Here is a 17,883-nt window from a genome sequence, read left to right as displayed (position 1 = left end):
CAGACATTTTAGTTAACAAAATGGGCCTAAACTGAGCTGGATCACCTTATAAAAACAAACTGAGAACTAAAGTTTTGTTGGCATAAGGATTTATCCAAATTTTACTATTGACTGTCATCTTAAAAATAAAGAAGTTCTGGTCAAGTTATATGTTTTTCGTTTAAAATTGTGCATTTAGTGCTTATTGCATGATATCCATGAATTTAGGTGGTAATCCTATTTAAATTTGTGCTCTGTTTACATTTTAAGTTCAACAAAAATGTGATCGCTACTATTTTATTGATCATAGTCGAAAATGTAAGGTATAAAACTGAAAATACAGACACAATGAAACAGCATTCATCAGATATTTAGTCTTTACTAGTGTATATTAGGACTGACTGAGCTTCCTTTAAAACCTGCTCTGGGTCCACCAGATGTAGCTTTAGAGAGAAAATAAAGACAGAAATTAGATTACACGAATGTGGCTGAATATGTCATGCATCCTTTTTTCTATGTTTTACCTTTGGAAATTTACACTTTGATGGTTCTGGGGCTTTGTCCTTTTCATATTCACACAGGGTTCCACATTTTGCTTCGCCATCTATCCAGAAGCCTACGTAAAGCAGGCCTTTTTCAGAATTGTAACACTTGCCGCTGCCATTCCTCTTGCCGTCTTTCCAGGAGCCCTCATACCAGCTTCCATTTGCTAGACCGCAAGTTAGATTCAGTTTTTTTTTTTAACAACAAATAGTCCAAACTGAAGAGAGACGTTTAAAAACATTCTTACCATACAAGAGTTTTCCTTCCCCGTGTTCCTTATCACACATCCACTCTCCCTCATAGATGTCTCTGTTCTCATGGAACATTTTTCCCCGCCCGCTCCGTTGGCCCTCGCTCCACTCCCCTTCATACACTGCCGTGTTATTGTAGAAGTAAATCCCGTAGCCCTGAGAAATGATAAAAAGTGTCAATAAACATGGGGAAAGATGTGCCAAACTGTGTGAGTAAAACAAAAACTGTTGCAATACATACATGCTTCTTTCCATTTTTCCACTCTCCATCGTACTTCCACACATAACCTTTTGATTCAGGGTCTAACACATAGTAAGTGCCATATCCATCGTATTTGCCAAATCTCCATTCACCATTGTAAACGGCGCCAGTGTTCTTCCACATTTGAATTCCAATGCCTTAATAATAAATTAGAGTAGTGGCAACAAGAAGCATTAAAAAAATCCTAAAAGTTTGACTAAAACTAATTAAAATACAGCATCTTACCGTGCTTCCTGTTGTCCTGCCATTCTCCGGTGTATTTATCCCCATTAAGGGAAAACACTGTGTGTCGAAATCCAGATTTTAATGTCATGGACTCTTTCAAAGCCGAAGATGGAGGCTCTGTTTTCGAGGGTTTGATGGAAGACATGGCAACTAAGCGCTTGGCAAAACTGGAAAAAAAAGTAATACGTTGGAGAAGGAAAGCATTAAGTTAGTTCTGTCTTTTAAAAAAAAAAAAAAAAACACACAGACACAAAAGTTTTCTTGAAATTCTGAAAATGAAATACCAAAAATTTGCAATAGCAAGTCCTTAAAGCATGATTGACCTTCAAAGGCAGAAATTCAATGTCTGCAGAGACACTTTTTCTGTGGCATTTTGGTAAGCACATGCTCTAAAATGAGCCAAATTAACAACTAAGCATATTTTGTAAATATTTCTTCAATCTTAGAGGGATTAACAAGAGTCCAATAAACTTCCTGACCTTTTTAGTTATGGAGATTTTTTGTTGTTGTTGTTTTTTTTTTTTTTTTTTTTTTTTTTGGGGGGGGGGGGGGGGGTATGTATACTTACAAAGAAAATGCCAGAATACAGAAAGTGGTGGATCTTCGCCGTGGTCCTGAGAAAAATAAGAAAGTAAGCGGTTAGGTATGGACGTGAGTGCTGACAGCGACAGGGCAGTTGTGTCTGCTGTGTCCTAGCAACAGTAAAACGCCCCGTGATTGGATAAAAACAAATCCAATTTAAACTCGTACATTCACATTATTGTTGAATGTTTCTCTGGGCTATTGGAGCTATTTTACTAAATCCGAATGACTGGTAAATGGGGATGTTGACGAAACAAAACTGAAGCGAGGTTCACCACCGGTTTTGAGTGAACCTTCTTGGGTTTACGCAGGCGCAGTGCAGCACGATTAAAAAAAAGAAGCGTCCGAGTGGGACGGAGTATCCTGTTGGAAGAGGCATTCATTGTGACTGCATGCGTCCTCACCACTGACCATTATTTCATAATGTCCTATTGTAAGTTGCAGGCGGAATGGGACGATATAGACAACGAATATCAGCAGTTACAGGTGAGAGTGGTCTATTCTAACGAGGGATTTGTTTTATGTCGGCTTTTTTAGGCTGCCGCGTGCCGTAACTAAGTAGGTACTGTCGCGACCACGGTAGTTTATGGTTTTTTGCTAGTTAGTTGCCATTCATTCTCAGCTTATCTTTAAACCTGAAGCCACTTTCTCTGCTGTTAGTAGCTAAAAATGTGACTCGAATAGACTTTTGCTGGACGTTTAAATATTTAAACTTTACTTAATTATTTGTGGTAGCTGCTAGCGTTAGCAGCAGCATCATCATGATGTTGCTCGTGCTCTTGTGGCTAGTGTGTCGCAGAAGAGCAGCTACTTTTAAGCTAACCAATCATATCGATTAAACTTGCGGAAACGACATGAAGACGTCTCATGTTTAATTCTTTTAATTATTAATAAAGACAAAAAATGTATTGAATATTTCTTTAATCTGCTAAGCTAGTTCAGTTTGGCTAAAACAATTTCTAACTCTCAATGACTTTTTGGACGGTTGTGTTTACTATGAATTCTGATAGCATGGACTGCGTTCAAATTAAAACTGTCCCCCTAATTATCAAGGAAAATAATGTAGAGCTGCTCCTCAGGGAAAGGGGAGTAACGATGGTTTCATTAGAACACACAGACACATTGCAGTTGCACTCAGCTGCTTTCAGGTTATAGGGAAATAATGAAAGAAACCAAAGTAGGTCTGTCATTTTTGGTTTATTAGTCATTTCAAATGTGTACCTGCTTTTATTTTGAAGGTTGTGCTAACACAATTTGTCACCATCTTCTCTTCACTTTTCTAATCATTTCTTCTATTTCTTCCCTGGTTAAAATGTGTCCTGCAGATGCATTTGTAAATTTTATTTTATCAAATTAACTTTTTTCTTTCATGCTTTTACATTTAGTTTAAATTTGGCATAAGTAGGTAGGAGAGAGAAATGTAAAAAAATACTTAGGCTGTCACTATCTTCTACTTTTAATATAAGCTAAAGCATACACCTTCTCTTCTTAAATTATATAGATTGTCACTTTGCTTCTGGCCTTGTCTTTCCTCATCGAGGCCACCACTGATCTTGTGAACATCTCTGACCAACCAGTTGTGAAATGCAACTTACTTGTCACGTGAACTTAAACATTTGCCAAAGTAAAAAGAAAACTGTCAAAGTCATTGTGCTGCACAAACACGCTGAACATTTGCCAAATGCACGTGAGCTTGCACGTTCTGGATTCTTAGAATACACATGGTTGATGAATCAGACAAAAATGTGGGTTAATCCACCAGGCAGCAAATCAAAGTCGTATTGAAACATATCAGTCTATTTCTGATGCTGTTTTGTTGTTTCCGCTTTTAAGCTTTAGCCCTTATAAACCGTTTTTCCTTTTCTTCATGATGTACATTTTGGTTTATTTTTAAACTGTTCTCCTTAGAACGTGTTTTTGTAGCCAGAACACAATGTGCTACACAGGAACATGAGGTTGGCAGAGCAGGAGAGAGCTGTTCAAGTTACTCCACTCCTTCTTAGAATGAAATGTGTAACCTTAATGGTATTTTGCAAAAGCCTCAAGCCATCAATTCATCCCTAAGTTTAATTAGTTGGACCTTTTTTCCGTTACTAGATGAGGTAATGTAATGTCAGGTAAAAGTTCTCCAGGTGTTCTGAAACTACCTGGTGTACCAAACCATTCTAATACGGTTTTGCTTGCGGGTTTATCCTCTGAATAAACTTTTGTTTGGCTTGATTGTTTTTATATCAGTTTTCAGCAGCTCAACCCAAAACAAAAAGCACAACCAAGTAAAAGGATTTGAGTAAATTAAGTTATAAAAAAAAAAAAATCTTTAGAGAACCGAGAGAACTTCTGCAAATCATGGCACTAAAATATAAGAATATTGGTCTCATGGGAGCAAAAATCGAAGAAGAAAAAAGTACGGCCTTGGAATTGAATGCAATAGACTATTTCATAAGTAAATGTGACCTTTGTTCTGCCAACCACAAACGGTGCTGCACCACTTATTCAGATGATTCTGCGTGTGAGGACAGGGAGTCGTATGCAATGACTGTCAGAGACGAGTCATGCGAGGAATTTGAGGGGGGCTAGACTTGAGTCCCTAACCTCAGATCAGAGGATTATCTGTGCTGACTGTGCGGTTTAACCACAGACGACTATGTTCAGTCTTACTGTGATGACAGAGCTACTGTTTCATTATTAAAGTAACCTTCAATAAAGGGGACCTAGTTCAAGTTTGGCTTAAAATAAAAATTTTCATCTCTGATTTCAGGGTCAGTCAGTATCATGATCATGTTTACATTTCTGGTATATTTCCATTATAGGCTCTAAGATTTAGAGAAAAAAGGAAACTCACAAGATTGGAGTTCAGAACAAAAATGTAACTAAAATCTGTAATTGCAACATATGACTCTGTTTTTTACTATAAAATGACTCATTTATGAAAGCCTCTGTTTATAAAATCTGTATTTGTTTGATTTTTTTTTCTTCTAGGAAACTCATAAGATCTACAGACAGAAGCTGGAGGAGCTCACTAGTCTTCAGGCAACATGCAGCGGAGCCATCAGTAAACAGCGAAAGTCCCTGAAAGACGTGAGACGCAGTTTAAGCAAGTGAGGATAGAGGTGTAGGGACCTCTTAAACATTTTTTCATTTAATTTTTTTCCTCCCCATTTTAAAGTGCTAACAGTTACATTTTTTATCACTTCTTATCTTCAGGACAAGCTTTTATTTTTTTAACCCAAATGTATTTAAAAATCCCAGTTGTAATAATGCATTCTCCCTGCTTGTGTTTTCACAGGTGTGCTCAAACTTGTGATGAAAAAGAACTTCAATTACTAACACACATCAAAACCCAAATCAAAGAAAGGGAGCATGTTTTCTTTGATATGGAAGCATATTTACCAAAGAAAAATGGGTAAGAATGCTGATCCTGTTGTTAAGCGATTAAAAATTTTTTTTATAATCTTGGAAACATAACACTTGTGTTTTTTTTTTCTGTTAATTGTATTTTTTTTGCAGCCTTTACTTGAGTTTAGTGCTGGGAAATGTGAATGTGACACTCCTCAGTAACCAGGCAAAGTATGACTTCGACCGTAGCTACAAAATAACAAAAAGTCTGTTCCGATTTTTCCCTCTCCCATCATGCTCTTCTTTTTTTTTACATTCCTAGATTTGCCTACAAAGACGAGTATGAGAAGTTCAAACTGTACATGACGATAATCCTGATGTTTGGAGCAATAACCTGCCTCTTCTTTCTCAACTACCGGTGAGAGACGTCTTCCTTTTTGTTCTGTTGGCGTCTAAAAATGTATTTCCTTCATTCCTTTTTCCTGTTTAGAGTCACGGATGAAATCTTCAACTTTTTGCTGGTGTGGTATTACTGCACACTGACCATAAGGGAAAGCATTCTCATGAACAATGGCTCAAGGTATCTGTTCTACTACATGATCTGTAATTCCTTCTCAATACATGCCGTTATTTTGGCAGAAAGACGATGTATTTGCTCGTGTTCTCATGTATTTTATAAGGATCAAAGGGTGGTGGGTGTCTCACCACTACGTCTCCACCTTTCTGTCGGGGGTAATGCTAACCTGGTGAGTTTTGTCGTAGCAGGACAGTTCTAGAAACACTTAGCTGATACAGAAAATTCAAGGTGGTTTTGCCTAAATGTGTGTTTTTCTGCAGGCCAGAGGGACCAATGTATCAAATGTTTCGAAGCCAGTTCCTTGCTTTTTCTATTTATCAAAGTAAGTCTGACATTGTTTTACTTATTAGTTTTGTTTTCTGTTAGTTCTGAGGCTGTGCATCTCACGGTGGAACAAAGACATTTGAAATGAAAGCACCTTAGCTACACGAAACCTTTAACGACTTAGAAAGTAGTTGACATGAAGTTGACATGGGAAAAATAATAATAAATGAGTATTAAGATATAAAATTACAGGAAAAAAGGTCTTAAATTTCCAAAATGTGTAATTTTACGTGAAAAAATTCCTGCTTTTTCAAAACTAAAATGTTACATTTAGCTTTTTATGTTTCAGGAAAGACAATGGAGCATTATCTGTTTCATTTATGTTGAAGACAACTAAGTGAAATTGGAGAGATTGGATCGCTCAAGAATCTCTCTCTCAATCTGCTTTACTTTAAAATAAATAAATAAATGTACATTATTTTCAAGACACACTTTTGTCTTTAAAAATTACACCTTTTTAGAATTATTCTCATGGTTGTACTTGATTTCTCAAAGCCTATATTCATTGTTTTTCTTTTCTGGAGGCCCTAACATAGTTCTTACATCTATGGATCCTATTTTGGATGCAATTTTTTAAAAACGTGTTGATGTAGAGACAGAAAGGGAACTATTAATTGTGTTTTTGCAAATATCTATTTAACAGTTTGGTTCTTTTTCCCCACAGGCTTCGTTCAGTTCCTGCAGTATTATTATCAGAGCGGCTGCTTATACCGGCTGCGTGCGTTAGGAGAGAGGAATCAGCTGGACCTCACAGTGGGTGAGTAGGAAGCTATTTCTGGTTGAAGTCATTTTAATCGTTTGAGCTAGCTACAGTACCATGTCTGGAAAAAAGTAAAAAGAATTAGGCTAAAGGTGAGACACTGTGACAGCTGCAAACATCAGCGCTGCAGTGCAGATGACTGGTAACCCGAGTAGGGCCCCCCTGAGCTGTCCTTCTAGAAGTCTGCTCTAATGTCCGACTGTTGTGCATTGAAAGCAGAGTAGCATCAGTGTGTCACGCATGTCATGTCTCTGCACAGAGGGATTCCAGTCCTGGATGTGGAGAGGACTCACTTTTCTTTTGCCTTTTCTCTTTTTTGGCCACGTAAGTTTGTCCAGTTGGTCTTTTCCTCACTCTCAACATTGAACAAAAGCATAAAGACGTCCAGACCGGGATGCACTGTGGACATTCATTTGTCCCCTGTTTGCAGTTTTGGCAGCTGCACAACTCGGTGACGCTGTTTCGTTTGGCAAGACATGAGGGGTGTAAAGAATGGCAGGTAAACGCTACACTGTAAAGGCAAAAGTTAAATATTAGTGTCCAGTTTCCCAATGTCATCAGGAGAACAGTCATTTTCTCTTTTGTTTATACAGCGGCCCCTCGTTTATTGTGGGAGTTGCGTTCTAATAATAACCTGTGATGGGTGAAATCAGCAAAGTGGGATTATACATGTTTGAAGGCAGTTGAACCTCTCACACTTTTCTCAGACACATATTAACATTTTCACACTTTTTATCTTATTTTAACTCTTAAAGTTCAAGTGTTCATAGAAAAATAAGTCCATTATTATAGAATGAAAACAAACATGGAAGGTTTTTGTGAATTTGTGGAACTGCACACATTCTGTACAGGAGACATGGCACAGGCGGGACTGATTGACAAGGTCTACAGCCAATCAGCACACAGAACCAAAAAAAGCACGTACAGTTGCACAGAAAGAAACCTGAAAAACAGACGGTAAATTAAAGATTGAACACGAGAGGTGAGGGACCGCTGTATTGTCAAAATCTTATAAATACTTGAGTTAAGGTTGTATATGGAAGGAAACTTATTTTAAAAAACCAAAACAGAGCAATAATTAAAAGGGCCTATATACTGCAAAATCACATTTTTTGGAGCTTTTAAATTCCTCACAAAAGAAACCCCAAAGGGGTATTTTGATCCAATCGCGCATTTCTGAGCATTCTTTAAAAACCTGCGCTCTGAGCACCGGTCCCTCCCAATCCACGAAAACAAGCGGTTTCTCACATTGTGATGTCACAAAGTGAGAAACCGCCCCTTTCAGGAAGAGTCTGCGCTGCCTGCACTGTCCCCAAGCTAACACACCCACTTTCTAGCTAGCTAGCTGTGATCGGCAAAACGCTTTCCTTTTATATGCACGATATGCACACTCATCTTTACTAAAGTTTGGATGTTGTTTTGTTTTCGTGGGTGACGCAGACACACTGCTGTGGCCAACTCTGGGTTGACGTCATCAAATGGGCGGCATCACAGAGCGAAAGTCGGTGCCTCTGCGATCGAAATAAGATTTCTCATATTTCACTTTAAAAAATGCTTCTTTAGTGTGCCAAATAAAATAAATGATCATATATATGGATATAGTTTGATCTGAAAGGCTTAACAGCATGGTATAGGCCCTTTAAAGCAGATCTATGTTTCTTTTTTTTTTTTAAAACACAGACTCAATCATCTTTTGGTCTATTCCAAAAGCGTTCCCAGTGGTCTTTTAATTATGATTATTCTGTCTCTAAGCAAAATCAAAAAACCTGTATCATTTTCTACGACATATTTTCTGCAGAGCGGCTGGAGTTGATTAGAAATTCAACTCCAGCTCAGACCAGGAAATCGAGGACGTACATGGATCTGTTTGTCTGCACACGGATGCATCAGAATGGAGTGAAGCAGCATTTTTCCTTCTGCTCCTGATTCACAATGATTTGAATCAAGAAATACTCCAAATTGCAGTTTTGAGCTTAATTTTTTTAATATATGGCCTCCATCGTCAGGAAAAAATGCCACAAAAACACTATTTTTATCGGAGGGGGTCTTTAAAGAGTAATATACTTTCACCTGGAAAGAAATCAACAAGTGAAAATGGTGAAAGAAAATAAGCATAAATTCATGCCTTTGTTTGAAACAGTGGAATTATAACAGGATACAAACATTTTCATGCATCCTAGTATTTATCTGGCTTTACTGGTGTGATTTCTTTTTTTTCAGTTGCAAAGCGGGGGGTGTAAATGTGGTTGAATAATTTGAAATTCAAATCTGTGAATTCCAAATCTGTAATGAGCATGTCCTAACTCGCTCCTGCCTTTCAGGTGTTCATGCTGGCGCTGACGTTTCTTGTTCTCTTTCTGGGAAACTTTCTGACCACGTTGAAAGTTGTTCGCCAAAAAGTCCAAAAGAAGGTGGAAAAAGGGCAGAAGAGTGACTGAAAGGATCATCAGGGAGAAAAAAATACAACAAACAGAATCTATGCTCCTCCAAAAAGAACAGTTTTTGTGACGCACACGAACGGCTTAACGGGCCACCGGACGAGCGAGCCAGCGGAGAGCCGAGCGGAAACGCCGACCTCCGTCAGACTGCAGACACACTCAGACTTTCTGAGAGCGCTAAAGGGATGGACTTGGAGGACGAACCGGCTGATGCTTTTCCTGTGTGTAGAAAACTTGTTACCTGGAGTTTGTGTGGCTACATGAGTATCAGACCGCCTTCCTCTCCAAGTCACATGCAACAACACGAGGGCAGGTAGCAGAACAGAACGCGGTTTGCCTTTCAAGACCTATTGTCTGTTGTGTGTGTGTGTGTGTGTGTGTGTGTGTACTTCTGTGAAGTAGTAATGGTCATGTTGGCTCTGGCAACAAATTACATTTCTTTTGTATCCCAACCTCACTGCTGAAGGGTGTAGAAGTACACAAACGTTGGTCCTCAGGCTGTGATTAGAGAATAAAACAGCCGCTCTGTTTTTTACTCACGTCTCTCAAAGAGACTGAAGGAACTTGGCAAAGTTTCTCTTGTTACGCTGGTTACACAAGCCATAGCTTTATTTTTGTAACAGATATATCATGAACTGATGTTACTTTATGTAAACACTTTTACTTTAAGGTCTTAATCTGGATAGAAATCAAACCACGTATTAAAAATCCGTTCCCCGTTTGTTTTTGGTGATGTTGCAGAAATGCTCAGATGCTGCTACCCGCACTAGTACTTCAAAGATGTCTGAACCCATATTTTTCTAGGAAAACGTTGCACTGTGGTTCACGTTCAGCTTTCCGAGGCTCTGGTGCGTGAGGCCTCACTTTCCTCACGTCTAGGGCTACTGCATCTTTGACGTAGCAGCGTTAAGATCACATGGGTTTCTGTGGCGAACATGAGATTAAAAATCACATTTCAGGTGGAAGCTGTTGCATAAATTCAGATTTTCATACAGTTGCAGTTTATTTTAATACTTTATCAGCTCAATGTTTGGCCAGTAACACAGCACAGTTTGCAGTTTCTCAATCTGTGTACATCAATAAAAAAAAATTCCTCATGAAGTTGTGTATTTTATGTGTATGAAAATAAGTCCATCAAACAGGAGATGCTACGGTCATTATACCCTTGTGCCTCTAGTCGGCGCTGTTGTTAAAGGTAAAAATCCTGCAACAACAATTAAAAAACTAAAAGTAAGCATTTAGTCTTGCTATAAAGGATTAATTGCTGTTTCTTTTTAATAACCCTTTTAAACTAACACTATTCCTGAATGAGAACATCCAATATTTGCTTTTTTAGTTCTTTGTTGTTTCAGCATAATTACCCATAAATACTAAACTCATTCAAATACTGGCAGTTGGGGATAAACAGTCATTTGATATGCAAGCAGGAAGTGAATTTTCCATTTTATCTTTGAAAAGTCTGTGTGCATCTCTCAAAGGAAGGGTTTCCTGTTGCAGCATGACTCATTACGTTGCAGTTCAAGCAGAACAGTCAGATGGTGCAACCGGGTTTGCTGGATTGATGTGTAGAACAGTCCTTTCCACGTCTTGATGTTCAGAAGACACCCCCCCCCCCTCAGAAAATGACGCATTTCTTCTTCCGCTTGAGCTTCCTCTGTTTTCGGTTGAAGGCCAAGGCTTTTTTGGTGGCCTGCCTGAACAAGTTGTCCACGTTCTCCTGAAATTTGGCTGAGCACTCCAGGTAGAGCGCTGCGTTGATTTCCTTCTGCGTCTGTTCCCCCTGAAACCACCAAGGAGGAGAAACCGTAAGTGGGACAGTGAAGATGCCACAAAGAGCAGCCATGTTTTTAGCTTTTGGGGGGCCTGTCTCTGAAAAGGTTCTCGCTTCATGTTTCTGTCACCTGTGTGTATGAGATGGGAGCCATCCCGTTGGCCTTCAGCTTCCTCATGCATTCCCTGTCCTTCCTGAGGTCAGTTTTGCACCCAATGAGGATAACTGGGACGTCCTGACAAAAGTGCTTCACCTCTGGGAACCACTGGTTAAAACACAATCGGGGGTGTCAGTCTTTGTGTGACTTGCATCAATCTGCACAAGGATCTACAGTTTTCTCTGCTTTCCCTCGCGGGGGTAATCATATCTGATAGAATGCGGGCCACGCCAACGTGCCGGGCTTAACTTTTTGTTTAGGCAGAGCAAACCTGATATTTCAGTCACAAAAGGAAAGAAAAAAAATACTTTTACTTCTTTTGTCTCAGAGGGAGGCGTGTACCTTGACTAGAACATTGTCAAAGCTGGTGGGGTTGGTGACATCGAAGCACACTAAAACCAGGCTGACCCCATAGTATGAGAGCGGCCTCAGTCTGTCGTAGTCTTCCTGTCCTGTGGGAACAAAAACCAGAAGCTTTTAGGTTTCTGTTTCTTTTTTACAAAACAATTAAAAGCAAAAAACTGGTTTGTCTCAAACAGCTGGAACGTGAAGATATATCATGTGTGAGAAAAGCTGGGGTAGATGCAGAAAACCACTTCCTTGATGGGACTTCCTATGCTGTGGCTGGAAGACACACCAATGCTGATACGTTCCAGCACTACCATACCTTACCTTTAAAAACAATGCACTTTTATTTGACTAAATGCTCATTTATACTTGGATATCTTGCAAATTTAAGTTACAAACTTGTTAAGGATTAAAGAAATGTAACACACCACAAAACCAAATTTTAAGTTTATTTTCTACTCATTTTTTTTTTATTCTTTTTAATTTTACTTCGTAAAACTGCCTCCTCTTTATTTCTGCCTGTAAACCAGCTTTTATAGTCAGGTTGGTTGTTGTTGACCCCGTCAGTTCCTATGAAACTTGTTAAAGATACTCATATAAACCTTCACCACTTCCTGTGTCATACAAAAGTCCTGTTACTTCAGTTATAATTAATCGTTAACTAAATGCAACACATTTGTCCAATAACGTCAATCTTTATATGGTGATAAACACAGATGGGGTGATGGTGCCCAGCTTTATATTTGAAAAGTGAAGCATTTAAACTAAAAAAAAAAAAAAAAAAGTTTCAAAAAGGGAGAATTTTCTCTTACCAGCTGTGTCATTGAGGGTGAGTTCTATCTGTTTCCCATCCAGATCAACAGTCGTGACATACTTCTCAAACACGGATGGGGCATAGTCCTGTTATTGAGAGAGAGATGGAGCTTAGCGTGGTTTGTCCTCCCCAAAAATATCAGCACACTTTTGGTTTAGATTAATAAGAAAACAAAGGAGGATTTAGATGGAATGAATTCAAACGGATCAACAGCTTCTCTTACCTCTGGAAAATTACCTTTGGCATAAACCGTGAGCAGAGATGTTTTCCCACAGCCTCCATCTCCCACAATGACAATCTTGAGTTCTTGTTTTTCCCTCCTGCCTTTGCCTGTTACTCCACCGTTTTCACTCATTTTACCTCCAAACAGGTCCGACAGGTAGCAGGCAGGATGAGGCAATATAGGTTCCCTCCTTTCTTTTGTTTTTTTTAATGTATTTTTATTTTAAAGACATGGCAAAGATTGATGAATCTATATTCAGCAAAGTTCCCGTTGATTCGCAGCCAAGAGAAAGGAGCTCATGTTTTACCAGGTAGCTCAGTCTGCTCACCATTTCCTGTCACACTGACGCCGCTTCCATCAGACCCTGATGCCTCCCGCCTCCTGTCCCATCGTGAGAGACTGTTCGCTGCAGCACAGACACACGAGGAGGCTGTCATGCACTCACTTCCTTTTGGGGTTTTTTTGCATGACTTTTGCTTCTTTCACTTTCTTGGGTGGGTACTTCAGCGCAGGCTCTGCCTCCTCTTGACTGCGTTTGAGGAAGAAGGCGTGAGAGAGACCAGCTCTAATGGTTAAGACTGAAGGATCTCAACCATTTTACCTCCAACATCCCTGCAGAAAGCATTTGGGAATACAGGAAGGTGGAGATGTTGCAGTGATGTGCATCCAGTGTGAGGATCTAATCCGTCCTGGGGAATGGGATTTCATTTTGGGACGAATTCTTTCTTTATTTTTTTTACCAACAGGAGATTAAATAAGAACATTATTTTTAACTGATTGGGTTTAAAACACAACTAAATGGTAGCTCTTGTGCTGCTATTTTAAATAGCAAACTCTTTTCTTTTTATTTTGAAGTTTTACCTCAAAACAAGATGTTTATGGAAATATTGACATCTGTGCTCCAGGACGAGACATTCTTTTAACCTTCAACACAATGTACGCGCTAGATCTCATCTAGATCTAAAATAAGAAGATCCCATAAAGACACAATGAGACAGCTCTGCGGGTGTAGAAAATGCTTTATTTGGGGTTTTTTAAAGATAAAATACCTCTTTGACAATGTTAGACATGAAAAAATGACAGTTTTTATGTGACAAACAGAAATAATAAATCAATCTTCACTTTTAATGTTTTTATATAAAGACCTCTGTGCCTGAGAGCTTTTTAATAAACACTGATGTTAGGTTTGAGATAAAAATGATGGGTTTTGGAGGGTCTATCAACAAAAACAGATCACCATTTCAACTTCTTGATAGAAAACAGTTTGTCCACAAAATGCACTAAAATCTGAAAAGCAGCTCCAGTAGTTTGGAATCTTCTCCACGCCATCCTTAAATTAAAAAGGGCAACAAAGCCAATTATTTGAATTTAAAGATTACAGACAGTTGAACAATCTGTCCCTTTAAGAGAAAAAGATGACACCCTTATTCCTGTGCCTTTATTCTTTTGGATGATCAGTTTAAGTCATTTTTTATTACTTAGTTTGAACTATTTTTGCAGTAATACCATGTTAGATGTGCTTACTTTTATGTGTTAAAGTCCTAACAATCACAGCTAAATGCCATTTTTGGGTGAAAAGATGAATAATATAACATTAAAAAAAATACAGCATGGAAAGAGAAAAATATTCTGGAATTTTACTCTGAACACATGCAAATTTTCGAGAGATTTAAAAGGAAATATTATTTTAAAAGTATAATAACCATAGTCTATGGAAGGACATTATTGATAACGGCAAAAGGAAATAAAACACATTTCCAAATATGACAGTCGACTAAATAATCCACAAGAATAAAAATCTGAAATTACAAAAAGAACCCTGTTGTTTTTTTCCACTGTTCCCCCACATGCTTCTTCTTCATCCTCACTAATCCACAACATGCTGTACTTTGAATCACAGACAATAAGAAGTGCTTGCTTGACTTACAGAGTGACACTGGAAGCCTCATGTTTGAACAAAGGAAGCCTGTAAAGAATGTTAGGGTTTGTCCTACAGAATATCCACACATCCATCTACCAGCATTACACCAAGAACTATTTTTTTTCTCTCTCTCGTCGAGAACAGAGACAGCTGTCCTGCAGCAGAGAGGCCAATCCCCTGTGTGGAATATTCCAGTCTGTCAGCGGTAAAGCTGAGCGGTGCAGCCCACAGTGAGAAGTTTCCCCTCCTCCACACATTTGAAGGCCTATAAATAACCTCTTTGGATTAAAACCCACTAAATTTAAGACGCATTTTCACCTCCATGCACACATAAAACATTTCTTTTTTTTTAATGCAGTGCCACTGGGAGTTATTTGGGACGATAGATATCCAACCTTGAAAGGCTTTGAGTGTATCAGCTGCCTCGTGACTCAAGCACGCGCACTTTGTATCCACCCTTGGAAAGGAGAGCAAGAAAAATAGGAGGTCTCACTCTGACACAAAACCAGTGACAGTCAGCATTCTTTTAAAGGCTTAACGAAAATGAAAACAACGCCTCCCAAACTCGAACTGAAAAAAAGAAGAATTTTCGAGAGGAAACACGAACAGAGATAAAGATGAGAATCCAGTTTACGCTTTCAAACACCGAGTAGTTTTCAAACTCTTTCTCCAAGCATGGATTTTATTGTTTTTGCCCTATCTTGTCAACGGAACAGCGATAGAGAACCATTGATCTTAATGCAGAGAGCATGCGCAGCAAATCGAAGCACCCTTTCACCCAGATACCGCACAGCAGGGCTGTGGCGGAGGAATCCTGTTGACCTTATATGGCAGTGTGGGGGTGCAGCTCTCCTGGCAACCATCCACAAACTCTCGGATTACAGCCGTTACTAAGGCGAGGCAGGCAGCCCATTCACTGGCTGAACATACAGCTTTATTTATTCCAAGTGTTTTTTATCTCAGTCGAGCGAGTTTTTCCCCCCTTCCTCTGTTCTTTCTAAACCATTCATCATTTTGCGTGAAACCATCCCTGGGAAGATCACTGAATTGACTTCCCGTTGAGCGTTGCTTCGACTCTGAAAAGGCTCGCGCTCTAGCCTCACCCAGTTATGGCGCAGTAACATTTTGCAGCACAGTGCTCCCTTTGTCTGAGCCAGAAGCCATTTTGAGACGGCAAACCACTGAAAAGTAAAGCCTACTCACCACTCAAAGGTTCTTTTGGATAAAGTACTAGTAAAACAGCACAAGATTACCCCCCCCCCCCCTTCTTTTTTTTTAAACATTTGGTCGTGTAAAACTTGGATTTTAAAAACATGACTGCAAGTTATCTATGTCATTAACAGAAAATGTAGTTCACAGCTGTGTGTGAATGTAAATTAAATTAAACAGGTTAAAAACAGATTTAATGAAATATTCTCCTATGTCGGTAATTAATGTTTGTACTACAAAATAAACAGAGCAAAAGTATCTCAAATTTGATTACCTTTCCTTGCAGTTTTATGATGAAGCTCGGCTAGAAATGTCGAGGTTATACTCGTCCTGTCTTCAAGGAGAGAAGGGATGGTTTGCATATTACCCACACTGCTGATTCTTGATGCATATTCGCGGGCTGAGGGGGTATATAAGCAATGATGAATTCTTTTTTTTTTTTTTTTTTTTAAAGAAGACCTTTTAACTGTCGTACTAATAGATTTTTTTTTCCCTTTCCAGAAGAAGCTTTCCCACTTCTCATCAATCTCACTATTAGAAGATCGGAAGATGGAGCTGAAAACAGTCCTCTTGCCCCCGAGTTTAGGCCTCCTCCCTACTTGTCATCTAAAGGTTCAGGTAAATATTTCCACCATGAACGTTTCCCCCCTCTAAAAATCTCCCCCATTTTTTTTTAACTTTGAAAATGACGTTTTAAAATCTTACGTGAATAGGCCTCGTTTTTAAGACAGTCAGATACATACTTGAGACAAGGTCAAGCCCGTGGCTCTACAGCATGGACGTATTTAGCCGTTAAATGGCGAGTGGACGGCACGAGCCTAATCGTGCTTGACGTTGCCTCCACGGTTGCTCGACAGGGTGCAAGAAGAGTCAGGTTGCTGCTGTGAGAGGAGTTTTTCAATTCGTTAATCACAACATAATAATGGTCAGTCAACAGTAAAAAAAATAAAAATAAAGTCCAATAAAATACAGTCAAAAGAACGTTATTTATGGTCTACTAATGATAAGTACTAGAAAACATGTATATGTCAGCATGCAGTGAATATTTTAAATAAAATTGTGTTACAGCATTTCAAATTGATCACAACAAACTTACTTTTAATAACATTTAGCTGTCAAATAGTTAAAAGAATTTGAACTTACTGATTGCTACTCATTCCCTACTAAAGGCCATAAGTGCAGTGCCCAGCATATTGTCACTTTTAACTGTGTTTTTGTCTGTCACAGAACATCTCCAAACCCATTTATTTACAACATTTGGTTTTCTTTTTTACTTAGAAATATAAATACTATATGGGTGTGCCATGACCTAGTTAAGACAAAGATGGATTCCAGGCAGAGAGAAAAAAGGCTCAAAATGTCACAGGGTATTACATCCAGTACATTCTCCTCCATCTTCTCAATCCTTTAAAAGGAGCAATCATAGTTTTATCATAGTCCGTAAGAGATGAGGAAATGAAGTGTAAGATCCCTTTTGGAACAAAGGAAACCCATATAGGCCATTGAGTCCTGTTTAAGGAAAATGGCTGCCGAGAGCACTCAGCCCCCTCTCCCTTCTCTGTGTTGAAGGACTCCTGAACCGTGCCTCTAATAGCAGAGAGCTCCACCGCTGCTGCTCTCTGATTGGCCCACGGAGCCGCCGCTGTTAACCAGCCAATTGCCCGAGCACTGCAAAACAACAGGCAGTGTCAAACAAAACCCAATTTGCTTGACAACAAGCACTTCGTTAAAACGATATTTTTTCCTCCTCAAAAAAAAAAAAAAATCACAAAAGTTTAATGTTACGCTCTAAAACCTCCACGAAAACAATTAAATAAAAAAAACGCGCAGGAAAATTCGGGACTAGTTTTTTGGACTAAGTACGGAGAAAGATGCATGGAAACAAACCTCCGCATTCCAACAGTTGTAAACGTTAGCCACGACTGCTAAAATGTAACCGATAACCCCCCGACTGCTTTCTTTTAGTCTAATGTCTCTGTTACTATTTAGCAATCAACTACCCTCCTTCTGTTGCAAAATTCAAAAACTATTTATTTTGTTTATAAATATCCTCTAACATTTGCATATTAAAGCCCCCATCCAAATGAGCTTTATTAGCCTAGATGGAGTTAAAAAGACATTTCTCCGCGACTATCTTGTGTTTGCTAGCTAAGTAAATGCAAT

At 38.9% G+C, this 17,883-nt stretch overlaps 3 protein-coding genes across 4 annotated transcripts; 1 reads left to right on the top strand and 2 right to left on the bottom strand.

The window, feature by feature from the left end:
• Nucleotides 1–338: 338 nt before the first annotated feature.
• On the bottom strand, nucleotides 339–1,955 carry morn3 (MORN repeat containing 3). Its single transcript, XM_020707686.2, has 6 exons — nucleotides 1,829–1,955; nucleotides 1,261–1,427; nucleotides 1,015–1,172; nucleotides 770–929; nucleotides 504–688; nucleotides 339–422 (listed from the first exon to the last, which is right to left on the bottom strand). The coding sequence occupies exons 2-6, from the start codon at nucleotides 1,403–1,405 to the stop codon at nucleotides 351–353; spliced, it is 720 nt and encodes a 239-aa protein (XP_020563345.2). The 5' UTR covers nucleotides 1,406–1,427; nucleotides 1,829–1,955; the 3' UTR covers nucleotides 339–350.
• A 210-nt stretch (nucleotides 1,956–2,165) lies between these two features.
• Nucleotides 2,166–10,378, top strand: LOC101162856 (transmembrane protein 120B). The gene is made up of 12 exons (XM_004074929.2): nucleotides 2,166–2,328; nucleotides 4,822–4,940; nucleotides 5,129–5,245; nucleotides 5,350–5,409; nucleotides 5,501–5,596; nucleotides 5,669–5,758; nucleotides 5,859–5,924; nucleotides 6,016–6,077; nucleotides 6,744–6,836; nucleotides 7,099–7,163; nucleotides 7,270–7,338; nucleotides 9,161–10,378. The coding sequence occupies exons 1-12, from the start codon at nucleotides 2,266–2,268 to the stop codon at nucleotides 9,275–9,277; spliced, it is 1,017 nt and encodes a 338-aa protein (XP_004074977.1). The 5' UTR covers nucleotides 2,166–2,265; the 3' UTR covers nucleotides 9,278–10,378.
• Nucleotides 10,252–17,786, bottom strand: rhof (ras homolog family member F, filopodia associated). Of its 2 annotated transcripts, none has more exons than XM_023960452.1 (7): nucleotides 17,608–17,786; nucleotides 15,995–17,388; nucleotides 12,605–13,202; nucleotides 12,366–12,453; nucleotides 11,548–11,657; nucleotides 11,179–11,313; nucleotides 10,252–11,057 (listed from the first exon to the last, which is right to left on the bottom strand). In XM_023960452.1, the coding sequence occupies exons 3-7, from the start codon at nucleotides 12,647–12,649 to the stop codon at nucleotides 10,893–10,895; spliced, it is 543 nt and encodes a 180-aa protein (XP_023816220.1). In that variant the 5' UTR covers nucleotides 12,650–13,202; nucleotides 15,995–17,388; nucleotides 17,608–17,786; the 3' UTR covers nucleotides 10,252–10,892. The 2 variants fall into 2 exon arrangements, with proteins under 2 accessions (XP_023816220.1, XP_023816219.1); XM_023960451.1 differs by having other exon boundaries at nucleotides 12,591–12,996.
• Nucleotides 17,787–17,883: the final 97 nt, after the last annotated feature.

The sequence above is a fragment of the Oryzias latipes genome, chromosome 12 (assembly GCF_002234675.1).
Source record: "Oryzias latipes chromosome 12, ASM223467v1".
NCBI lineage: Eukaryota > Metazoa > Chordata > Actinopteri > Beloniformes > Adrianichthyidae > Oryzias > Oryzias latipes.
This window is presented reverse-complemented; position numbering and strand designations above follow the sequence as displayed.

Coding starts and splice junctions, on each gene's coding strand:
- morn3 (XM_020707686.2), bottom strand. CDS start 1,405: ATGTCTTCCATCAAACCCTCGAAAACAGAGCCTCCATCTTCGGCTTTG. Junction 689..769: donor GGAAGGAAAACTCTTGTATG/GTAAGAATGTTT, acceptor CTTGCGGTCTAG/CAAATGGAAGCTGGTATGAG. Junction 423..503: donor CAAAGTGTAAATTTCCAAAG/GTAAAACATAGA, acceptor TTCTCTCTAAAG/CTACATCTGGTGGACCCAGA.
- LOC101162856 (XM_004074929.2), top strand. CDS start 2,266: ATGTCCTATTGTAAGTTGCAGGCGGAATGGGACGATATAGACAACGAA. Junction 6,078..6,743: donor TGCTTTTTCTATTTATCAAA/GTAAGTCTGACA, acceptor TTTTCCCCACAG/GCTTCGTTCAGTTCCTGCAG. Junction 7,164..7,269: donor CTTTTCTCTTTTTTGGCCAC/GTAAGTTTGTCC, acceptor CCCTGTTTGCAG/TTTTGGCAGCTGCACAACTC.
- rhof (XM_023960451.1), bottom strand. CDS start 12,722: ATGAGTGAAAACGGTGGAGTAACAGGCAAAGGCAGGAGGGAAAAACAA. Junction 11,314..11,547: donor TTGACAATGTTCTAGTCAAG/GTACACGCCTCC, acceptor TGTTTTAACCAG/TGGTTCCCAGAGGTGAAGCA. Junction 11,058..11,178: donor CTCCCATCTCATACACACAG/GTGACAGAAACA, acceptor TGGTGGTTTCAG/GGGGAACAGACGCAGAAGGA.